The sequence below is a fragment of the Drosophila novamexicana genome, unplaced genomic scaffold, assembly GCF_003285875.2.
Source record: "Drosophila novamexicana strain 15010-1031.04,08,12 unplaced genomic scaffold, DnovRS2.1 tig00004549-arrow-arrow-pilon, whole genome shotgun sequence".
In the NCBI taxonomy this organism is placed as follows: domain Eukaryota; kingdom Metazoa; phylum Arthropoda; class Insecta; order Diptera; family Drosophilidae; genus Drosophila; species Drosophila novamexicana.
In genome coordinates this window covers 1651567-1672050 of record NW_020825047.1, presented here as the reverse complement: position 1 = coordinate 1672050, position 20484 = coordinate 1651567, and the positions used below count along the sequence as shown (strand labels likewise).

General features: G+C 37.0%; 2 protein-coding genes across 4 annotated transcripts in view; one reads left to right on the top strand and one right to left on the bottom strand.

Annotated features, from left to right (window-relative positions):
- The window catches only part of LOC115769195 (alpha-N-acetylgalactosaminidase), a 31829-nt gene extending 27580 nt beyond the window's left edge, over positions 1-4249 (top strand). The window contains exon 5 of the mRNA XM_030713899.1: positions 4142-4249. Within this exon, the coding sequence (XP_030569759.1) occupies positions 4142-4249 (108 nt within the window). The remainder of the gene's footprint in view (positions 1-4141) is intronic.
- A 4440-nt stretch (positions 4250-8689) lies between these two features.
- Positions 8690-20484, bottom strand: part of LOC115769235 (mucin-5AC) — a 29101-nt gene continuing 17306 nt past the window's right edge. For all 3 annotated transcript variants that reach the window (XM_030713948.1, XM_030713949.1, XM_030713950.1), the window contains 5 exons: positions 13442-13549; positions 12183-12381; positions 11940-12118; positions 11230-11401; positions 8690-11172 (listed from right to left, as the gene is read on the bottom strand). In XM_030713948.1, coding sequence (XP_030569808.1) covers positions 10019-11172; positions 11230-11401; positions 11940-12118; positions 12183-12381; positions 13442-13549 — 1812 coding nt within the window. In that variant the 3' untranslated portion in view covers positions 8690-10018. The remainder of the gene's footprint in view (positions 11173-11229; positions 11402-11939; positions 12119-12182; positions 12382-13441; positions 13550-20484) is intronic.

Sequence of the window (20484 nt, the reverse complement as noted above, 5' to 3'; positions counted from 1 at the left end):
AGACCAGATGTTAGAGCAGTGCAAGACCGATTTAGCACGCGTGACAACATAAGCACATCCTTCCGCAAACGCTAAATTGCGACTGCAAGTGACGCGAGTCTCTTCTGCTTTGGCGCAGTCTTGAGTAAGTTGCGAAACGGATCCCCCAAACGGTTTGGTTTCTTGTCCAAACGGATCACAGAAAATGTAAAGTACTTATGACCGTGAGTTGCTGACAATTGTTATGTACGTCTAGTATTACGTCTAGAATCCGTCCATATATCACACATAGCTACCTTAAGCAAACCTTCAATTCCATTCATAACTTATTGTACCCACGGAAGAGCGCTACAGTAAAACTCAAAGCTGAACGTTTCGTCTGGAGATTAAAGAAAAGAAACATTGCTTAGTTGGCATTTCCAAAGTCGACAGACACAACAAAGCAGCGTTTCAATGATTGACCTGCCTGAAAAGCGATTCGAAATATCAATATTTATCTAATTGGCCTTTTGGCATCAATTGTCTATCAATTACAGGTACTGTCTGACGTGATTTGACCGATTCTCCCGCTGGGCGGTGGCAGTCCCATAGCACATATGGCGGCAGAGACGGTAGCTAAAGCATTAATTCATGGTAGCATCATAGCTACTGATCAAGGCAGACAGTTTGAGTCGACATTTTTTAAGGAGCTTAGACCGCCATCAAATATCACACTGAATTCAACTGGATCTCAACGCCTATCTAGCTGAAATGGACAATGCCCGGTGAAACCTGCCGAAGAGTACATCGAAATTTTATGCATCAAGCGCCTACGTTCAACCATGTCCCAGCTGAAGCCTGTCAATACACCACACCTCGTTGCTACCAAAGTATTAGTTGAAAATGATCTCAAAGCATGTACACACATTTTCCTACGTGATGACATATGAAAGCGCGGATCAAAGTACCTTACTAGGGACCATTTATAGTTATCAGTCACATCGATAAGCAATTTATAATCATTATCGGTAACTGTAACTGTCGACCGTGTTCAGGAAGCTTACTTAGAAGCAGAAGATGATCATCTTCACCTGCAACTAACTGCAAAAATTAACATCCCATTATAACCACTCATAGCGGACGTGAAGTGCGTCTACCCAAAAAATTCGTACATTTTGTTACTAAGTTGCAGCATTGGAGGGGGGGTGAATGTGGCAGTCTTATCGACTTGATAAAATATTTTTACTAGACTTGATAAAATATCTATCGTTGATAAATAAAAGCTAAGTCGTGAACAGATACAAAACTCGATAAGCTGTCGCATAAGGCTTCGGAAAAGGTCCTTAAACTGATATTCAATGCCCTACAAAAGAATTTGTTAAATACGTGTTTCAGCAATTTTGGAATTTCCATTGGCGATAACTTACAACGTCATTTTATACCCTGAACCCATTAAAAATGGGTATAAGGGTATATTGTATTTGTGCAAAATCCAATTGTATGTAACAGGCAGAAGGAATCATCTCCGACCCCATAAAGTATATATATTCTTGATCAGCATAAATAGCTGAGTCGATCTAGCCATGTTCGTCTGTCTGGCCGTCCGTCCGTCCGTATGTATGAGCTAGAGACTTGAAATTTTAGATGTAGGTGCTCCTAGTGCCTGCGCAGATCGAGTTTGTTTCCGAAAATCGATAACTTACTCCGTTTCCAAGCAATCGATAGAAATCGATATCGATCTCCTGTTTTTTGGGCAATTTTGGTAAATAATAAGAGCTAGAGTCACCAAACTTGACATATGGGAAGAAGAGGGTTCAGGGTATCCCCTAGTCGGGAGCTCCCGACTAGAACCTCTTACTTGTTTATCAATGGAATCTCTATATATAAGACTATCCTGTCTGATTGACTAATTGGTGATTAACGCACAGCCCGAACCATACGAGCTTGTAAAGTGAAATTATCACTGTAGCTTCCTTATTTGATGAAGGTGCATGCAAAAGGGGCTTTCGAAAATTTTTAACCGCAAAAGTGAAAAGATCACAAAAAACATTTGTGTGAAAATCCTATCGGCTCAAGATATTTTTGAGAATCTGAAAATTTATATCCGACAATTCTTCCTTTTCGCTAATTTTGACCCTCTTGGAGGATAAATTCGGGCGAAAGGTTATAATGGCGAAGTTTTACTTATTTCATAAGTTTTTCTCTTAATCCACCGCTGTTTGACTGAATATGCGGGTCAACGGTTTTATGAGCTCTTTTATTTTTTGCTTCAAGATTCAGATCACAAAATTAGCCTGATGAAGACCGTTGATTCCAGCTGGAAGCTGGAAGAGTTGGAGTTCTTCTATTTATTTTTTATGTATTTATTAATATACAATTTAAAAATATACAATTTAAATAATATACAATTTATGGGATTCTAACACCTCTTGCAACTGACTCTACCTGCCAGCTATATCAGCAATTCATTATCATGAAATAAAAAACGTGTTAAAAGAGCAGCACACACACACGGCTCAGAAAACAATACAATCGCACATGACATGCTGTTTATAGAAAAATGCAACAAAAATTGTTAATTCCTGTATGCGTTTTCTTAATTTACTCATTCTTCTCTTTTGCAAGCTGATAGCAGGTGGACATTTGACATTTGCTCTTTTAAGTCTGTGTTGAACTACTACTACTATTAAACACTAATAGATAGAATAGATAGAATAGATAAAAAAAAATCATTTAATTATACAATGTACCCTTCCAAACAGTATATTATCAAATTTAAAAATATAAAAAAAGCAACACAACAAAAAACATGACACGTTGTGGCAGACCGCGTAAGACAGCAGAGCAGAATAATTGTTTTATTCAGCGGAAATTTGAGAAATATCCGTTAGAAACTCCTAAAACTGTTGCTATGGCGCTTTCTAAGTACACAAACATTAATATTATCAGAGACGTTTGAAAGAAGCTGATTACGGCACATACATAGCCAGAATTATTCATCAAATTACAATGAGAAATAAGACCAAACGCCTAACATAAGGCAAAATGAATTACAGACTTTTTAAATGGAGTTGGGGTTTATACGCTGGATTGGCAATTACAAAGCCCCGACATGAATATTATTAACAAGTAAGAGGTTCTAGTCGGGAGCTCCCGACTAGGGGATACCATGAACCCTCTTCTTCCAACATCAAATGGATATATATATTTTAGAAGCTATATGACAAGTTTGGTGACTCTAGCTCTTATTATTTACCAAAATTGCCCAAAAAACAGGAGATCGATATCGATTTCTATCGATTGCTTGGAAACGGAGTAAGTTATCGATTTTCGGAAACAAACTCGATCTGCGCAGGCACTAGGAGCACCTACATCTAAAATTTCAAGTCTCTAGCTCATACATACGGACGGACGGACGGCCAGACCGACGGACATGGCTAGATCGACTCGGGTATTGATGCTGATCAAGAATATATATACTTTATGGGGTCGGAGATGCTTCCTTCTGCCTGTTACATACATTTGGCTTTCGCACAAATACAATATACCCTTATACCCATTTTTAATGGGTTCAGGGTATAAAAATTTAGGAAATAAGAAGACACTGGATAAACACTTTTTTTTTAACTTAATGTGATTTTATCAACATTGGACCACCATAACATCTGGCTGCCAAAGGAACGAGCGGTCGATGAAAAAAGATGCATGAGAACCCTTTTTGCTTATTAAAATACTTTAACCAATCCCGCTGTATACTAAAATTTTACATGAGCCAAATCTTATCAGGATCGCACTATTTAATTTTATAGTCCCATAGGAAGAACCTGTTAAAATTAAGTTTTATTTTTATGGTAGAATATTCTGTTTTCCAAGATATTTCTATTATTATATATCTGCAAGTCTGCATGTCAAACGTCAAGAAAGTTATTAAATCTGTGGTTTGTTGAAGATAGCCAAACTTTGTTTGGATAAAAAGGGCTAATTTTTGGCTAATTTTGTGCAAATGCATGCTCATAAAGTAAAAATGAAATTGATAAATATCGTAGTTACTATAATGTCTGGTGACCACAGTATTTATCTACCGCAGACGGCCACTTGATCAATTTGATATGTTGCCTCGCGAATAGTACCTAATTATGATATTCACTCGGATATGACTGATAATCACGTTTTTTAATTTCAGGACCTTTACGAGAACATTGATTATGGAATATTGTTTCCGAGAACTAAAATCAAGGTTAAGGTAAATCCATCTGGAGTTGTTATGTTAAAAGGACAAATTAAGTTTTAAAACTAATATTAATTTTATCTACTGTTATATAAGATGAAGTTAGTTTCATAAGAAAGTTGTCAAATAAATAATTAAACATAATTTGTTTCTTTATATAGAAAATTTTCTTTCGAAATAATTGTACCTTAAGCCCATTGAAAATGGGTAAAAAGGGTGACTCTAGCAATAATATAAAATTTATTTGTGCAAATATATGTAACAGGCAGAAGGAATTATCTCCGACCCCAGAAAGTGTATATATTCTAGATCACCATCATAAAAAGAGTCAATCTAACTTGCCCCGTTTCCAAGTAATCGATAAAAATCCATGGAAATCCTATTTTTATACCCTGAACCAATTAAAAATGGTTAAAAAGGGTATGTATTTGTGAAAAATCCAAATGTATGTAACAGGCAGAAGGAAGCATCTCCGACCCAATAAAGTATATATATTCTTGATCAGCATCAATACCCGAGTCGATCTAGCCATGTCCGTCTGTCTGTCCGTCCTTCCGTATGTATGAACGCAAGCATCTCAGAACCTATAAGAGCTAGAGATGTAGGTCCTCATAGTGCCTGCGCAGATCGAGTTTGTTTCCGATAATCGATAACTTACTCCGTTTCCAAGCAATCGATAAATTTCGATAAGGACATTCTGTTTTTTAGCAATTTTGGTAAATATTAAGAGCTACCTAGCAGCCACCTCCCCGCTAACACCCCAGAGCTATAAATCAAGTTAATAACCCAATTTATATTGCCAACCAATCTAAGCCACAATTTTAATGCAATTGACTTTTTGAGAATACACAAATATTCTATGGTACAATAAGATATACTGTAGAAAATTTCATTAAGATCGGTTAAGAGAAAACCAAAGTTATATGTAACTGCGCAATTGGATGGCACAGCTAGCGAAAACATCAAGAATTTGTGTGTACACACACACATTCATGCGCGTCTGCTTCGTATTCTATCGTTTTCTAACAGCATTGTAATTGCGACTTTGTTCTGCAATGCTATTTTAGTTCGTTTTTTTCTCAATAATACTCAATTATTGGTGTGGCTGTTGAGTAGAGGCAGAGCAAGTGTTGCGGTCTGTCGCGAGCTCGAGCCCGACCTGGGAAACAAATTTTTATTTTTTTTGCTGGTCTGTCTGTTGAGTAGAGTCGTCAGCAAGTAATACAGTCAGTTGCGGGTTCGAACCGTGCCAAGGGGACTTTTTTTTATTTATCTTTATTACTTCAAACGAGCGCGTTGCGCGAACTGCATTTGGTGTTGGAAATAAGAGGGTTGAGGGTATTCCCTAGTCAGGAGCACCCGATTAGAACCTTTTACTTGTTTCTTTTTAGCAAATTGGGTAAATAATAAGAGCTAAAGTCACCCAACATGATATGTAGCTTCTAGAATAGTATATATATATTAAGTATATTTTAGCTATCACCACCTCCCCGCTACTACCACATAGCTATAAATCAAGTAAATCAGTAAACCAATTTATATTGCCCACCAATTTAAGCCACAATTTAAATGCAATTGACTTTTTGAGAATATGCAAATATTCTATAAAGCATTTTTTCTCAATCTATCAAAACTACTTTACAGACCATAAAGGTAAACTTTTGTCGGTTCATTTTCAATTCGATATCTCCACGTTCAATTAATAAAATCTTGAAACTTATGATCTTCATTATTAAGTTGCTAGGTATTATAAAATTAAACAATTGGTGTCCATTCATCTGTCCGTTCGTCTAGCTTAAATTCTTATTATTTTCGGGTCCTATACCCTTTGTCCATTAAGCTTAAGAAATGTCACATTTTCAAGTTTCACATATTGGTGTTCCACCGGTTGTCGATAACATGTGAGTGGCAAAAGTACCGCTTCTTTAAATAAACAGCTGATCGAGCTGCTTTAATTAACATATGCGCCGCAAACTTTTCCTTCCAAAACTCAAATAATGCGATATCGAAGTAAGGGCTTCATTTAATGGACTCTTTGTGGGATTTGGCCATCTTTGAATGTTAAGAACTGTGGGATTATTAAAATTTAAAATTATGATTTAAAGTTACCTCTTGAGTTACCTTCGTTGATATATTAAAAGTTTATGGTACTATTTAATGATGCCTCCACATTTTTCACAACATCGATAGAAATCTCGATTACTCATAGCAAAAAACACGAAAAGTTCGGGGCGAATTTACACATTTTGCAAAAATGTTTTGATAAATGTGTTATATGAGGTTTCTTGTAAGAAAACGTACAGGCCGCAGTTTACACATTTTACAAAAATGTGACATCTTCAAAAATGTGTAAGAATGTGTGGCCTGGGAAGGTCCTCTCATTTGGATGGAACTAGACGTTCAGTGCGAGAGTGATGATAGGTCCAGCTATACACAACAGATTGCACTGGTCTAGCTGCCGTTCATAAAGTGGGTGGCTTAATGTCTCTTTAATCGCGCGTGCGTGCAGAAGCGACCAGAGAAGAAACTCTGTTAATGCCGGTACTCCCCGGTATTTGGCTGGATCCGTCATATATGTATGTATTGTGGCCGGGTTGCTGTTATTTGGTTTCCTGCTGAATTGTCGAATGAGCTATTGTGGTCATCCAGTGTTTGCCTCTTAGGTTATAATGGCAGGTACCCGCTTGCAATGGGGACATATAGATTAGCCTATGTGTCTCACTGACCATCTCACCATCTTAGCGTGTAGACATCTGTTCGGCGCTGGTACTCACGACTCCATTACCGACTGGAATTCTGCAGCTTGCTGTACAACTGCTAGACAGAGCTTTTACTATTAAACACGTGTGCCACCCAAAAAAAAAACTAGAGCCGGGTGTCTCACTATATAAGCTTAAAATTTCTTTAAATAAGCTTTCCCCTATTGTAAATGTATATTACGTCCACTTAAAATTGCATACCGCCAGTTCACATGGTTTCGACGCGGTATTGATGCAGCGACAGTCTGATAATAAATTACAACCTGTTTTTTTCTACCTCGAAAAGCAACGAGTGCCGAGTCTCGATACCATAGTTTTAAAGTGGAGACCCTAGCCATATTCTATGCACTACGTCGATTCCGTGTGTACGCAGGGCATCGGGCTTTCCTAATTGTTGCCAGCTCTCTAGTTCAAACTTTGAGAAAACACCCTAAAGCCCCGGTATCGCCCGATGGTCATTAGATTTAGAAGATTTATACTTTTTGATTACCGTTAGCTCGTATGTGGGGCTTATTGCCCAGCATTATTTAAAAACTGAAGCATTTATTAGTAATGTTAAATTATACCCAGTTAACTCTACTTGAACTAGAGAAGTGTCCCATTTAAGAAATACTTTCAATAATGGTGTAAGTTGATAAGCCGAGTTGAGTTCGCCATTAATAATTCGGTACAGTGTAGTTATGGTACCGCTGTGCTTAGCTTGGGCTTTTGGTAAACGAGCTCACACAATGTCTTCAAGTTATTATTAACCTGTAATTTGAATATAATTAGACACCAAGTATGTGCAAATATACGAAAACGAAAAACGAACATAATGAAACCCAATGTAATTTAAGACATTTTGTTTCAATACGTAACGCTGACGTCACAGCAGAACCCTACAAAAAGTTTTCGCCCAAATACCGATGGTCTTACAAAATCAACCGAGTGTTTTTCTATGACCGCTATTAGGTCACAGATGATGATTGCAGGTCACCCAGTTGCCATATAAAGGAGTTCATAAATCAGCTAGGCATAAGTTGTGGATGCAAGTGTGTGATAAAACCGTAGGCCTTTGCTTGTGAATAATGTAATAATCGGGGTTGGTTAAGTGTCAGGATTGGCTGAATGTAAACAGTGAAAATTAATGTAAGCTTTTAAAAGTCAACATCCACTATATCTAGTGCTGTAAATCAATAGTAGTATAAGACATATATATGTATTTTTTGTAAATAGTAGTTGGGCACTCTAAGAAAAAAGAAGGGAGCATGAGGTGACGCCCACACATAAAATTAAAAAAGAACACGAAAAAATAACTAGTAAGAGACAAATTTCAAGAATGTATACATGTACACACACACATTCATGCGCGTCTGCTTCGATTGTATCAAAAGCATTGCAATTGCGACTGTGCTGCTATTTTAATTTGTTTTTTTTCTTCTCAATAATACATGATTATTGGTGTGGCTGTTGGGTAGAGGCATAGTAAGTGGTGCGGTCTGTGGCGATTTCGAGTCCTACCGGGGAATGTATTATTTTTTGTTTGGCTTGTGTAATACGGTCAGTTGCGAGTTCGAACCTTACCAAGGGAACTTTTTATATTACATTTATTTTATTACTTCAAACGAGCCCGAACTGCATTTGGTGTTGGCATATGAGGGTTTAGGGTCTCCCCTAATCGCGAACTCCCGAAAAGAACCTCTTACTTGTTTTTAATAAAACAATTAAAAACGCAACTCAACCTTTCGTTATGCCTTTGGTTTTTTATTTTGCACATACATATACTTACATACATACTAATTCATATATCGTTTTTATTATAATTCTCAATTAGTTGCATTTGGATTTTTTCTCTCTGGGCTTAACATGATTCCTATTATTTGCCCGTTTCATAGCTGTTGCTTTGCTTTCCCATTTTGATATTAATTAATACTTTTTTTTTTAAGAATTTGTTCCATTTTTCTGCTTTGGTTGAATGAGTAACTTTTGTGAAGATTCTCGAATGTTGCAATACTTTTTAAACAGGTGTATTAAGAAGTAAACATAACTTTTATAAAATTAAAGAAAATAAAAATAATACATCAAAATACATCACGTCAGAAATCTTTTAACATAGTTGAAACATTATTCTTCTTATACGATTATACCCCTTAAGAGCTCATTTAACATATTTTTAAGGCTCTCGTGTTGCAATCGATGTGATTTTGGTTTCAGTTGCTACTGGGTCATTATATGTCATTCAACTACATCGACATTCAATCTTGGGTTACATATCTAATTAATTATATATAATGTGGGTTGCTTACTTTTCGTACGGCCCATGCATAAATCTTGATTGAACCTTAGCTATATTTGTTGATCAAATGGACGACGGCTTTCTCTGTTCGCTATCTTTTTCAATGTTTAGTTATTTTTTTTATAAATATTCTATTATTTGTTGTATATTTATTTAACGATATGTTGGTATACAAACTTTATAATACCCTGACTAATTAAGGTATAGCTTCAGAGAGCGCGACTTGCCAATTTTCTATTTGCTGAGCATTTGGCCAAATATTGTTGCCACAGAAAACGCGCAATTTCAAGAGTTTTTTGTATAGAAAGGAGTGGGCTTGAAAATTGCCAAAGTATATGTCCATTCATAATCAGCGGAGCAAGCTCTAGAAATTAGACACTGAAAGCTGTATAGTTTGTCAGCCACGCGTCGAATTCGCCAAAACAAAAATTGTTAGGAATTTTTCTGTAAACCTAAACTTGATACTAACGGGTAGTTCTAAAACTGAAAACGAAAATATGAACAGCTAAAGTTATTTCATGAAAATATATTTTAAATATGGGAAAATTCCAAATATATATTTTGCGCTTAGGGAATCCATCACATGACTGGCAGGCGTTTTACGGAAACGTTGTCTTCATTTTGTTGTTTAGTTTCATCATATTTGTGGCACATTCAAGAGAGACTGACACACACACACACACACACATGCACACACATACTCAATGGAACAGAGACATATACACTCATATATTTTTATTTATTTATAGGTAGTATCTGCATGAAATCCTAACTAAAATTGTTACCACTTTGTCGCATTTACTGGCCAAGTTTTGCTGGACTGAGCACCAGTTCCGGCTCCAGTTTGCTAGAATGTGGTAACGGTGCCAGCAGCGTGCTACCACGGCCCTTCGTTAGGCTGGCGGATGACAGCTGTGATTTTTGCTCTTTGCTGCCAAATATGGAGGTCGCCGCCGCCGATGTGGCCGTTATTGAGGAGGCTGTCGCAGGCTGCGTCGCCGGCAACGGCTGCAATATGCTCAGACTTGTGGTGGACATTGCCGACGGCTCCAGCACCTGTCCAGGTATGCTCGCCCTTGCAGTCGACGTTGTGGTGGCCGTCGGCGGCGCCGGCAGCGGCAGCAAACTGATCGTCGTTGTGGTGGGCGGAACGACAACCGCGCTCATGCGGCCGGCAGGCATGGCATACACGGGACTGGAACCGGTCAACGTCATGCCCAGCGGACCACGCACCGTTGCTGTCGCGGAATAGGTGTGCGGCAGCGCCGGCGGCAAATCGTAGCTTGTGGGTTGCGACTGAGAGCTAGTGAGACGTGTACGATAGCTGCTGCTGCTGGTGTTGGGCGTTGTCTTAGGCGTGGCGCCCGTTGAGATGCCCGGTCGCGGCGAGGGCGTGCTAAATGCTGCATTATTGCTTTTGAGCCGGGGAATGGCGCCGGTGCTGCAGCTGCTCGGCAGTGGGGTGGCCATGGCCATGGCCGTCGTCGTTGGCGGGACTGCAGCTGTGTCCATAAGTGAGGTCTCCTCCACAATCACTGCGCCATCCAGCGAGTCTTTGACGGTGGAGGAGGAGGACAATGACTGCGATTGCTCCAATTGTGGTTGTGGTTGTTGTTGTTGTTGTTGTTCCGGTTGCTGTTGTTGCTGCTGCTGTTGATGCTGTTGTCGCTGCTGCTGCAGTGCGACCCGTTGACGTACCAATTTGCTGTTGGGTCGCTCATCGACGATGCTCAAGGTTGTTGTTGTTGTTTTCGTTGTTGTGGTTTTGCTTGTGGATTTCCCCGTGGCTTTGGTGGTACAACTCGTAACGGCAGTTGTTGTTGTTGCTCTTGTACGTTTGACGTGCTGCAGCTGCTGCTGCTCAACTTGGACGCTGTCATCCTGCTCCTCATCGCTCATCTCGCACATATTCAGCGCCGTCTGCAGCTTCTTCATCTCCAGCGGCGCATCCGCTGTGAAGATTTACAAGATTTAGGTTTTATTTGAGTACGTTTGATTTATTTACTTACCACCCATGTGATCCATGCTCTCCGGTTCGTTGATAATGGGCACAACACGATTTATGGCCGTCTTCTGCTCGTTCTGCATGAAGAGGGATGTGGTGGCTATTTGACGCAGTGCCTCCATTCCCTCATTGAGCATCTTGCTCTGGCTACGCTTGTGGGCAATAGGATACTTTGGCTATTTGGAAAAAGAATAGGTAAAATAAAAATAATTAAATAATTTAGCAAACAAGTTTGGGCAAACGCCTTAGAATGGCTAGGAATGCCGTGTAAATATATTATGAATAGGTTTTATTTTTTAAATGAAACACTATGTAAATACAACAAAATATTACCAAAAATATATATTTAATAAAACAACTGAAAGCATATATCCTTTAAAAGATTTGTTCTTTTAATAGTACTACGAAATAATATATAATATAATATATATATATATATATATATATATATATATATATATATATTTTGAGTCCCTACTCAACTGTTTCAATGCTTTAATAAAATATTTAAGAAAACAAGTAAATAATTAAAAAAATAATAAACAATTGACTAAAAATACTAAAAGATTGAATATAAATTCTATCACCTCAGTATTTTCCAATTTGTTTAGTAAGAAAAGTATTTTTTTGTAATTAAGCTTAAAATTATTATCGAAATATGTAAATATTTAAATGATCTATGGACATAACAAAATGAGAAAAATTCGTACGCACTTGTATAGAGGGTCCACGAGCTATAGAAACCCGCTTGCTTTCATTGCGTAGCAGGGAAGTCGTGTGATCCGCATCGATTTTGTTAGCATTTTTCTTGCCCGCCTTCTTGCTGGATGAGATGCAGTGTGATGGGCAAATGCAGAAGAGAATGCGTAAAATGCAACAAATCAGACCCAAACCTAAATAAGAGAAACTCATATGAGTGAGATTATAATAATTGAATCGATTCAACAATTATATTGCCTATGAGAGAGGGCCCTATAAGTCTTAGCTCCACTGTTTTAAATCCTTTCTCGCCGGTGCCTACAAATGCAATGACCAGGCCCAGTGCGACAGTGCCCAGGCCCACATAGAGAAAGGCATTCGCAAAGGTGCTGGGTCCACGTAGTACACCCAGAAAATCTTCATCGTCCGAGGAACCGCCCAATGAGGCATCTTGTATCTGGCAATGGAAGTGAATAAATTTTATTAGTGGCCTATAGTTAAGATGTGATAAGTGTATGGTCCCAAATCAGAATAATTGAGATATTTATCTTATGATATATTAGTAAAATGATGTTAAATTAATTTAAGAAAAAAACATTTAATTTGTATATATGAACATTTCCAGGAAGAGGCAATTTTGATGTTCAATCTGGGAATGATATTAAATATACGTTTAAAAAATATTGGAACCATTTAATTAAAAGTCGATATTTATCAAATACATATAAAAAATCAAATCATTCTGAAAACTTTTTTATACCTTTGCAGAGGGTATTATAATTTTGGAACCGGGTGGATCGGATCACTACATCATATAGCTGCGATAGCAACGATCGGTAGAAAATGAATGTTCTTGTATGAAAAACTTTTACTATACTACTATTATTTACTATTTCCCTGTGCTTCTTAGATACGAGCAAAGCATTATGAGCATTATGGAAATGTTAATTAAAATTACAGACCTGTAAGAGTATTAAGCTTATTATTTTTAGAAGACATACAATTATTATGTGCGTGTTCCTGGATTTGCCATATAACAGTTAAACATTTTTTTTATTTGGTATTAACAATGATTCTCAATTATAGTTGGATATTTCTTAGGAAAAGTACTCGGTCATGTTATAAATGTCTATATGAAATGCTTAATAATGGACATGAAAATCGCAGATAAAATGAAAATGTTTTTAGCATTTGGGGCTTGATAAGGAAAATGGGGTCTGGTCTCATATAAGTAATTTATATTCTGCGCCTATATATCCTAGCTTTGAAGGCACTGAACTGAGCGAGGCGTGATCGTGAAGAAAATATATAAATTATGCACTTGAAGGGGAAAAGTTGTGGGTGTGTGCGTGTGAGAGAAGAAAAGGAAGGAGGAATTAATTGCACAGATTGCTGATTGTTGTTATTGCAGAATAGATTTTTAGAGATAATATGTATAAATATATATATTTATATATATATTGAGAGATGTGTATGTACACAGCGCTATGTGAGTGAGCGCTACTTGATGAACTTACTCGATTGCGCTTCACCCAGCGTCTGTGGCAGGTGGTCTGTTGTTGTTGCTGCTCCTGTACGCTGCAGCGGCGGCCCCGCTCCAGCCAGGCGGCCCGTCCCTGAGCGCACTGTGTAACCGATCGGGTGTGATCAGTGGTGATCGGATGTGATCGGATGATCGATATGTGGACAAAGAGCACGAAACATCAAAGGCGATATCGATATCGATTACAGCGATGACGACGTATACAACACGCGCGGGCGAGCGCAGATACACGAGCACACGCATACACACAAACGTACACACACCCACACAAGAAGCGTGGTGTGGTGTTGTTGTTGGTGTTTTGGTGGTTAGTTGTGGTGTTGGTGGTGGACAAATGCATAGAAAATATATACAGTTACTGTGGTTAGTTCAACTGTGAGAGAGCAGCGCGCAGTGAATTTTATATTTCTTTCACTTTTTTTTATATTATTAAATAAATATTTATTCAAAAGCATACAGGATAACAAATAAAATAAAAAGAGTACAACTCATCTTACAAGTTTAACGACTAATGCAAAAGCAATCAAATTTTGTAATTTCGATAAAAGATTCCAATTCAATTTCTCAATTCAATATTCAATTTCATAAAGTTGTTTGCGGTATTGGGTTACGAGTTCGCCATCAATAACAACAACAATATAAAATAATAATAATAGAAAATACTGAACAGCCAATTACAAAGACTTCGGTTTCAGACTATTTTTCACAGTATTTTGTTTATTTTTTTTTAACACACAGAGTCACGTAGGAATAAACAGTAAGCAGTTAGGAAACAGTTATGTAAACAGAATATGAAAAAACACACCAAGTTAATTGGAGGATAGTTTGGTTAGGTAGAAAGAGTGAAAGTTGTCAACACACACAAAAAATATAAATAAAATCGAAATATTATAAAGCATTCAGAATTCCATATGCTTAAGTATTGTTTATAAAAATGAATGCTCATGCCCCAGCAGAAATATTATATATGGCAAATATCATTCACCAAAACAGTCATGCAACAAAATGAATTAAATAACAGCGAGCACCCCCATTTTTAGAGCCAGTGGACCAGTTTTGGCATAATGATTTAAGAAACCTAGCTTTAATTTATTAATAAGAGTTTTTTCATTAAATTACTTAATTCAATAAATCAAAACTTTTTGAGTTAGAGTAAATGGAATATAAAATATACAAATAAAAAATTTTAAATAAAATGTTATGTAAAATATACCAAAAATTTTAACTTAAATAAAAATTAAAGGTATTTTCAAAATTATTTATTAATAAATTATAATGAATCAGTATTTTGAATACGTCATGAATCATCTAAGTTTTTTAAGATACGATAAATCATAATCTTTTTAAATTTGTATATAATTGGTCTATAAATAATTATTTAATTATAAATACCAGTTGTATTGAATAAATTGTAAATGTTGCATGGCCTTCAAATTTCGAGCTTCGAATTTTAAGAAAACTAAGACGCTAATAAATTAAACTAATTAAAGTATTTAATTGAATAAATGAAATAAAGACAAATATAATAAAATAATATTATATTTCGCAAATTGTTTCAGTTTTAATCAATTTCAACCACTGTAGGCAAAACCGTAGTATGCGTGATATACGATATATGGTTTATTTATTTGGATTTTAAAGTAAACTCGATGCTAAATCAGACAAACAGAAGTCAATGCCATTTTAACCTGCACAAACACAGACACACACATTAAGACACACTAATGAGTCGCGACTCGAGGGCGTTACAAACCTTAGAGCCATAGACTATACGATAAACAAGGCGCTGCTTCTAAGCCAGCTACTAAATATGCTGCGTGTTAGTAATAAAACAAATAAACTGACACACACACACTCGTATGTACAGAGAGTGTCCTATATACATCACTAACAGATATATAGGTGTTGCTTGTGTATATATGGCATATATAGCATTTGGTATATGTGAAAGCCTCAGGTGGCACGCTCCACATATCTTTCATTTTTTTAAAGGTTTTGTTTATACCCTGTACCCACTAAAATTGTGTTTGGAAAAGAGAATAATTATGGAAGAAAAGATTTTACTTTTTTTTTTAAAAACACTGCTCTAAAAGGTAAAGCCCTACTGATTTTAATGTATTCAACAGTCGTTTCTTATACATGCAAATTGAATAATGATCGAACAATAAGCAAAATTGAATTGGGAATACATTTTCTATAGTGCATGATGTAGAGAAATAGCATAGTCGCTGCCTGTACAGGGTATCATTGAGTCGAAACGCATTACTTGCTTTCGTTACAGTTTTGGTTTCTCGCTTCTGGTTTCGTTTGCTTTTCGTGTGCAAAATCGCAGTCACATGGACTCTATCGATCGGAACTGTGAGGAACTGTGTGTTGTTCCCGGACTGAATGCTACATATAAACTGTTACTGTAACTGCCCTTGACTTGATGTTGTTGACGTTGTTGTTGTAGTAGGTGTAATCAACAATTTGCGACGCTGATTGACGAATGACGCCCGGCGCCAGCAATTCTCTGCCCCATAACTAACTAGCACGCATTTACGCAGTAGCGCGAGTGGGGCACTGTAGCGGGGGCTTTGATAAACAAGTATAAACTAAATAGAGTTTCTGAATAGTTGAACATATATACATGCATCGACTGGAGACTACCTGGCAAAAATATATTCTTACTTTGCAGTCAATTTATAAAATGTATATGCATACAAATATTTTAAATATATACCTTTCACTTGCCAAATCGAACACGCTAGATGTTCATTAAACTTTAACCTTTGGCACCCAATCGCTAAATATAATTAAAGGCCCACATCACAGGCTTATATATATTTATATATATATAAATATATATATATAAGCACTGTGTTCAGCATATACACACTCCTCTAGCTAACGCTTCCAGTCCTTAATTCCCCAACTCAGCGCTTTTAATCGCACGCAACGCTGCCAAAAAAATAAAACCCGCCAAATAAAATTTGTTAGCTTTAGTTAGATTGTGTTACTAGCTATTGTTGTTATTTGGGGACAAAACGCTAATGAACAGCGCACACGGCAGCCATTCGAAACCAATCTGATGCCTTCGAAAAAGAGCGCTACAAAATTTTATGTTGAGTGTTCAGTGATTTTATGGCAAATCGAAGTTCAGCTACAAACACGGTCACACTGGCAGTTGTTAACTCCAAAATATAATAGCTTAAATAAATTGATACACAATTAGTCAGAAAACTATTCTCAAAGAAAAATATATTTAAAAAAATCGAAATTCTATCTCGACAAAAATGGAAATAATTTTTGTTATGTTGGGCTCCCAGTGCTCTTATATATATTTTTAAGATTTTAAGTTGAACAATTTTTTTAATCCTTATTAAATGCCAACTAAAAGTTAATTTGAATCAGATAGTGTAAATTACTATCGTATAATCCGATTACAGATGGCGGTCTATTAGAAAAAATTCATGATCAAACTGTCCCAAAAAATAAACGTGATTTAAAGGTAATATTATTCTGTTAAAGAACTAGTAGGTATAAAATATAAAATATAAAATATAAAATATAAAATTATTTGATAAATTATAAATTATTATCATTTAAGTAATTAATACATTTTCAAATAAATTATTATCTTATTTAAGAAAGTAATACATTTTGCATCTTTTAGATCCGGTTGACTTTGACTCTAATAAATAAAACTTTGGGGGAGAAATTATATTATTATATATAATTAGTTTTTGGTTTGGAATTGGTTGCCTGCTTTAAATATCGTTATTGATTTGTGGCATAATAATAAATTGTTGTGGCGCCACAAATTAACATGTACTTGTACCAACCCATATTTTGGACGTAAACAGGAAATGTCGGACATTAACGACAGCAATTTACTTTGGTTCATTGATTGTTCCGATTGCCCAGATTGTTTGGATTGTTCGTTGTTTTTTGGGGAGCTCTGTTTGATGTTAACTTGTTGTTAATACAAAGCCAGCTATAACATGAACTGGGCTTTATTTAAGATTTATCAATGATTAAGAATGCAACTGACAATATGATAATTTAGCTGACAATTGTAAATGTAATCGAAACCGAAAATTGTTAGTGTCGTTAATACAATACGCAAATTGTAGTACTAAGAATTTTTTGAACATACTGACTTTATAGGAAGGGTTTTTGGCTTGAGCCATCATAAAATAACTAGTGATCCAAGAAATTTGAAATTAAATAAAATAGTTTTGAAGACTTCTTGATTGACTTCTAATTATAATTTCCAAGTATGAGCCTATTTTTGTAAGACGCCTTCTACATTTTAACAAAACTGGCCATTTTACTAGAAAATTATATAGCAATGATCACAGCAGGCATTGGAAAATGTCAGATATATATATATATATATAAGGATATACATCGACGCAAAGAAAACACTTTAATACCTAAGTATTGCAATATAATTATTTATTCACACATGCCTTTTATTTTTAAATTGTGTAACCAATGTTAATGTCGAGCTTCTCAAATCGATTTGGGTTCCAATTTGCTGTTATACTGAGTGCTAGTGACTATGCTTGTCACAAAACTGGCAAATAAATGAAAACAGATATGTAAATGGACAAAGTGGATAACTTATGCGGAGCACATAACTCAGCACGCATAAAGAAGTGCACGTCTATGTCGGCAGCTACTAACTGGAAGTTGGCATGTGTGCAAATTTTATTATGCAGTTAAACTCGACTCGAGTTGAGAGTTAGACTGATTCAAGTGTAAAAGGCACTTGCAAAATCAACAATCACAAGCTCTGGCAGAGGCAGAACAAAGTACAGGTGGGCTCCCAGCCAAGCTCGAGTTGCAGCTAAAAAGTGCGCAGGCTAATGAAAAATGCAGATGCAGCAAGGGGGAGCGGAGGGACAAGCAGCCGCAGCTGGCACTGACACACGGAAAAGCGCATAAAGAAGAAAAAATCTACGAGTAGCGCTTAGACAATGCAGCTGAGCAGCGAGGGGAAGTGGCAGTCGGGTGCTGAAGATGCTGCTGCCATTCAGGGACACAAACATTACAGGCAATTTCACTAAATGACACTGAACGCCTCGCCTCTCCTTGCCAAACCCCTTACGGCGCCCCTTCTGTCTCTGCTGTTCGACGACCGCTCTTTTGTTTAGCTGTCGCAGCCCTGGGGCAAAAAGCCTCAAGGTGTTCACAGCTCATGCGGCGAATGGGTTTTGTCTTTACAACCACCTCACAACTGGCAGTGGGCCAGGGGCAAAGGGAAGAGTCCAGATAGGCGGCGGTACGTGCAAAACGGCTTTGCGGTAAATTTGCTACAGAAATCAGCCTTAAATATGAGCTTGTTCATGTCTAGGTCTAGGGTAGCAGGGTCCTGGACCAGTTCATTAAAGACAATAATGCTATGGGCCACTTCAAAAGACGCAACCGCAAGGTGACTCATTCAAGGGTCCTTCAGGTCAAAGGTTGCAGCAGCACGTGCTTGACCATGATTCGAGAAGCGGTCCAAAAAAAGAGATATTGAGAAATGTGTTTTAGAAAAATAGTTTTAAAGCACAAGTAAATGAATAAATTGAAAATGCTTTTATGATTTAGGAACAGGCAATGATGGTTTCATTATATTTTAATAAGGCTATTCCTACATAATCCATAATCTATAATAAATAAAATTACTCTTGCTTCTCGCAGCTTTATAGACACAAATAGTTTATTAAGTCCTTATAAAAACCTTTCGACTGAAAATCAATTTAGTGTGTGTTAAATGCATTCAACACATGAGGCACACTCACAAACACACATTTGTATTCGCACACATACACACACACACACACACTCATAGAATTCAAGACAAAAGCATAAAAGATAAAAAAAAAAAATAGAAAATCCCGTTGCAGCGAGCTGCATAGAGAGCCTTAGGAGAAAAATTGCAACAAAACAATTTAAAGGCAAAACCACAAAAGAATGAAATAGTCCAAGTTCTTTTACGGAAGCCCGGAAGCAAAGGCAAAAGCGCAGATTGTATAATGAAATCGGAATCGGAATTGGACCAGCGGCGCATGGTCTACAGATATGGTGCGGATTGGCTTGGGGTAAGGCATCTAAGCCATGGGTACCGCAAATTAAAGTCATTTTGTGGCTAAGTCCGCCACAGATTGTAAGAGTATGTGAGCATGTGTGTGAGTGTGCATGTGTGTGTGTAACTTTTCTGTTTCAGTGCGAACGCACAGCGGAAACTAACGGTTCTTTCAGCTTTTCCTTTGTGGCACTTCCGGCCATGAAATACAAACGTCGTTTTAGCATTTTTCAATATACCCTGTAGTTGAAAATATGTCAAATAAGGAGTTAAATTTATTAGGTTAGATTTCTGCATCTTAAATGACAGCTAAGAAGCTAGAAATTCCCAATGTAATAGACATTGCTCAAGTTCCTTTCGAAGCTAAAAATCTATAAAGCCGCAAGGCAACCACGACATTTCAGATATATTGGAGATTTGGTACAAATATATTTTTATACCCTCAACCCATTGAAAATGGGTAAAATGGGTGTATGCAAATGTATGTAACAGGCATCTCCGACTCCATAAACTATATGTATTCTTGTATCAACAGCCGAATCGACCTTGTATTATTTAACTAAAACCTATATAAGGAATAAAATTTTGAATTATCTGTACAGGGTGTCTGCTAGTGAAATCCTTTACATTGCGTTAGTTTTCACCTTCAAACGAAAATGTCAAATGCTTGCCGAGTGGCCGGAAGCGCTGGCATAAGGCGCTGCTAATTGAGAGCATGTCGCAGGTTGATTAAAGTGAATTTAACTTATTTCAAGACCTCAAAACCCTGCGGCCATCGATCATAGTCGCCGCCTTTGGCTGCGCTCAATTTCACATTTAAACGGTAACGTGGAAGCTACTCCCATAAATCACGAGGCGAGGGGAGAGCAGGGAGAGAGAGAGAGAGAGTGCGAGAAGCGTTGAAAAATATGCTACATAATTTGTTCGTAATACAAATTTTTAAAATGTGCTGCGCCAAG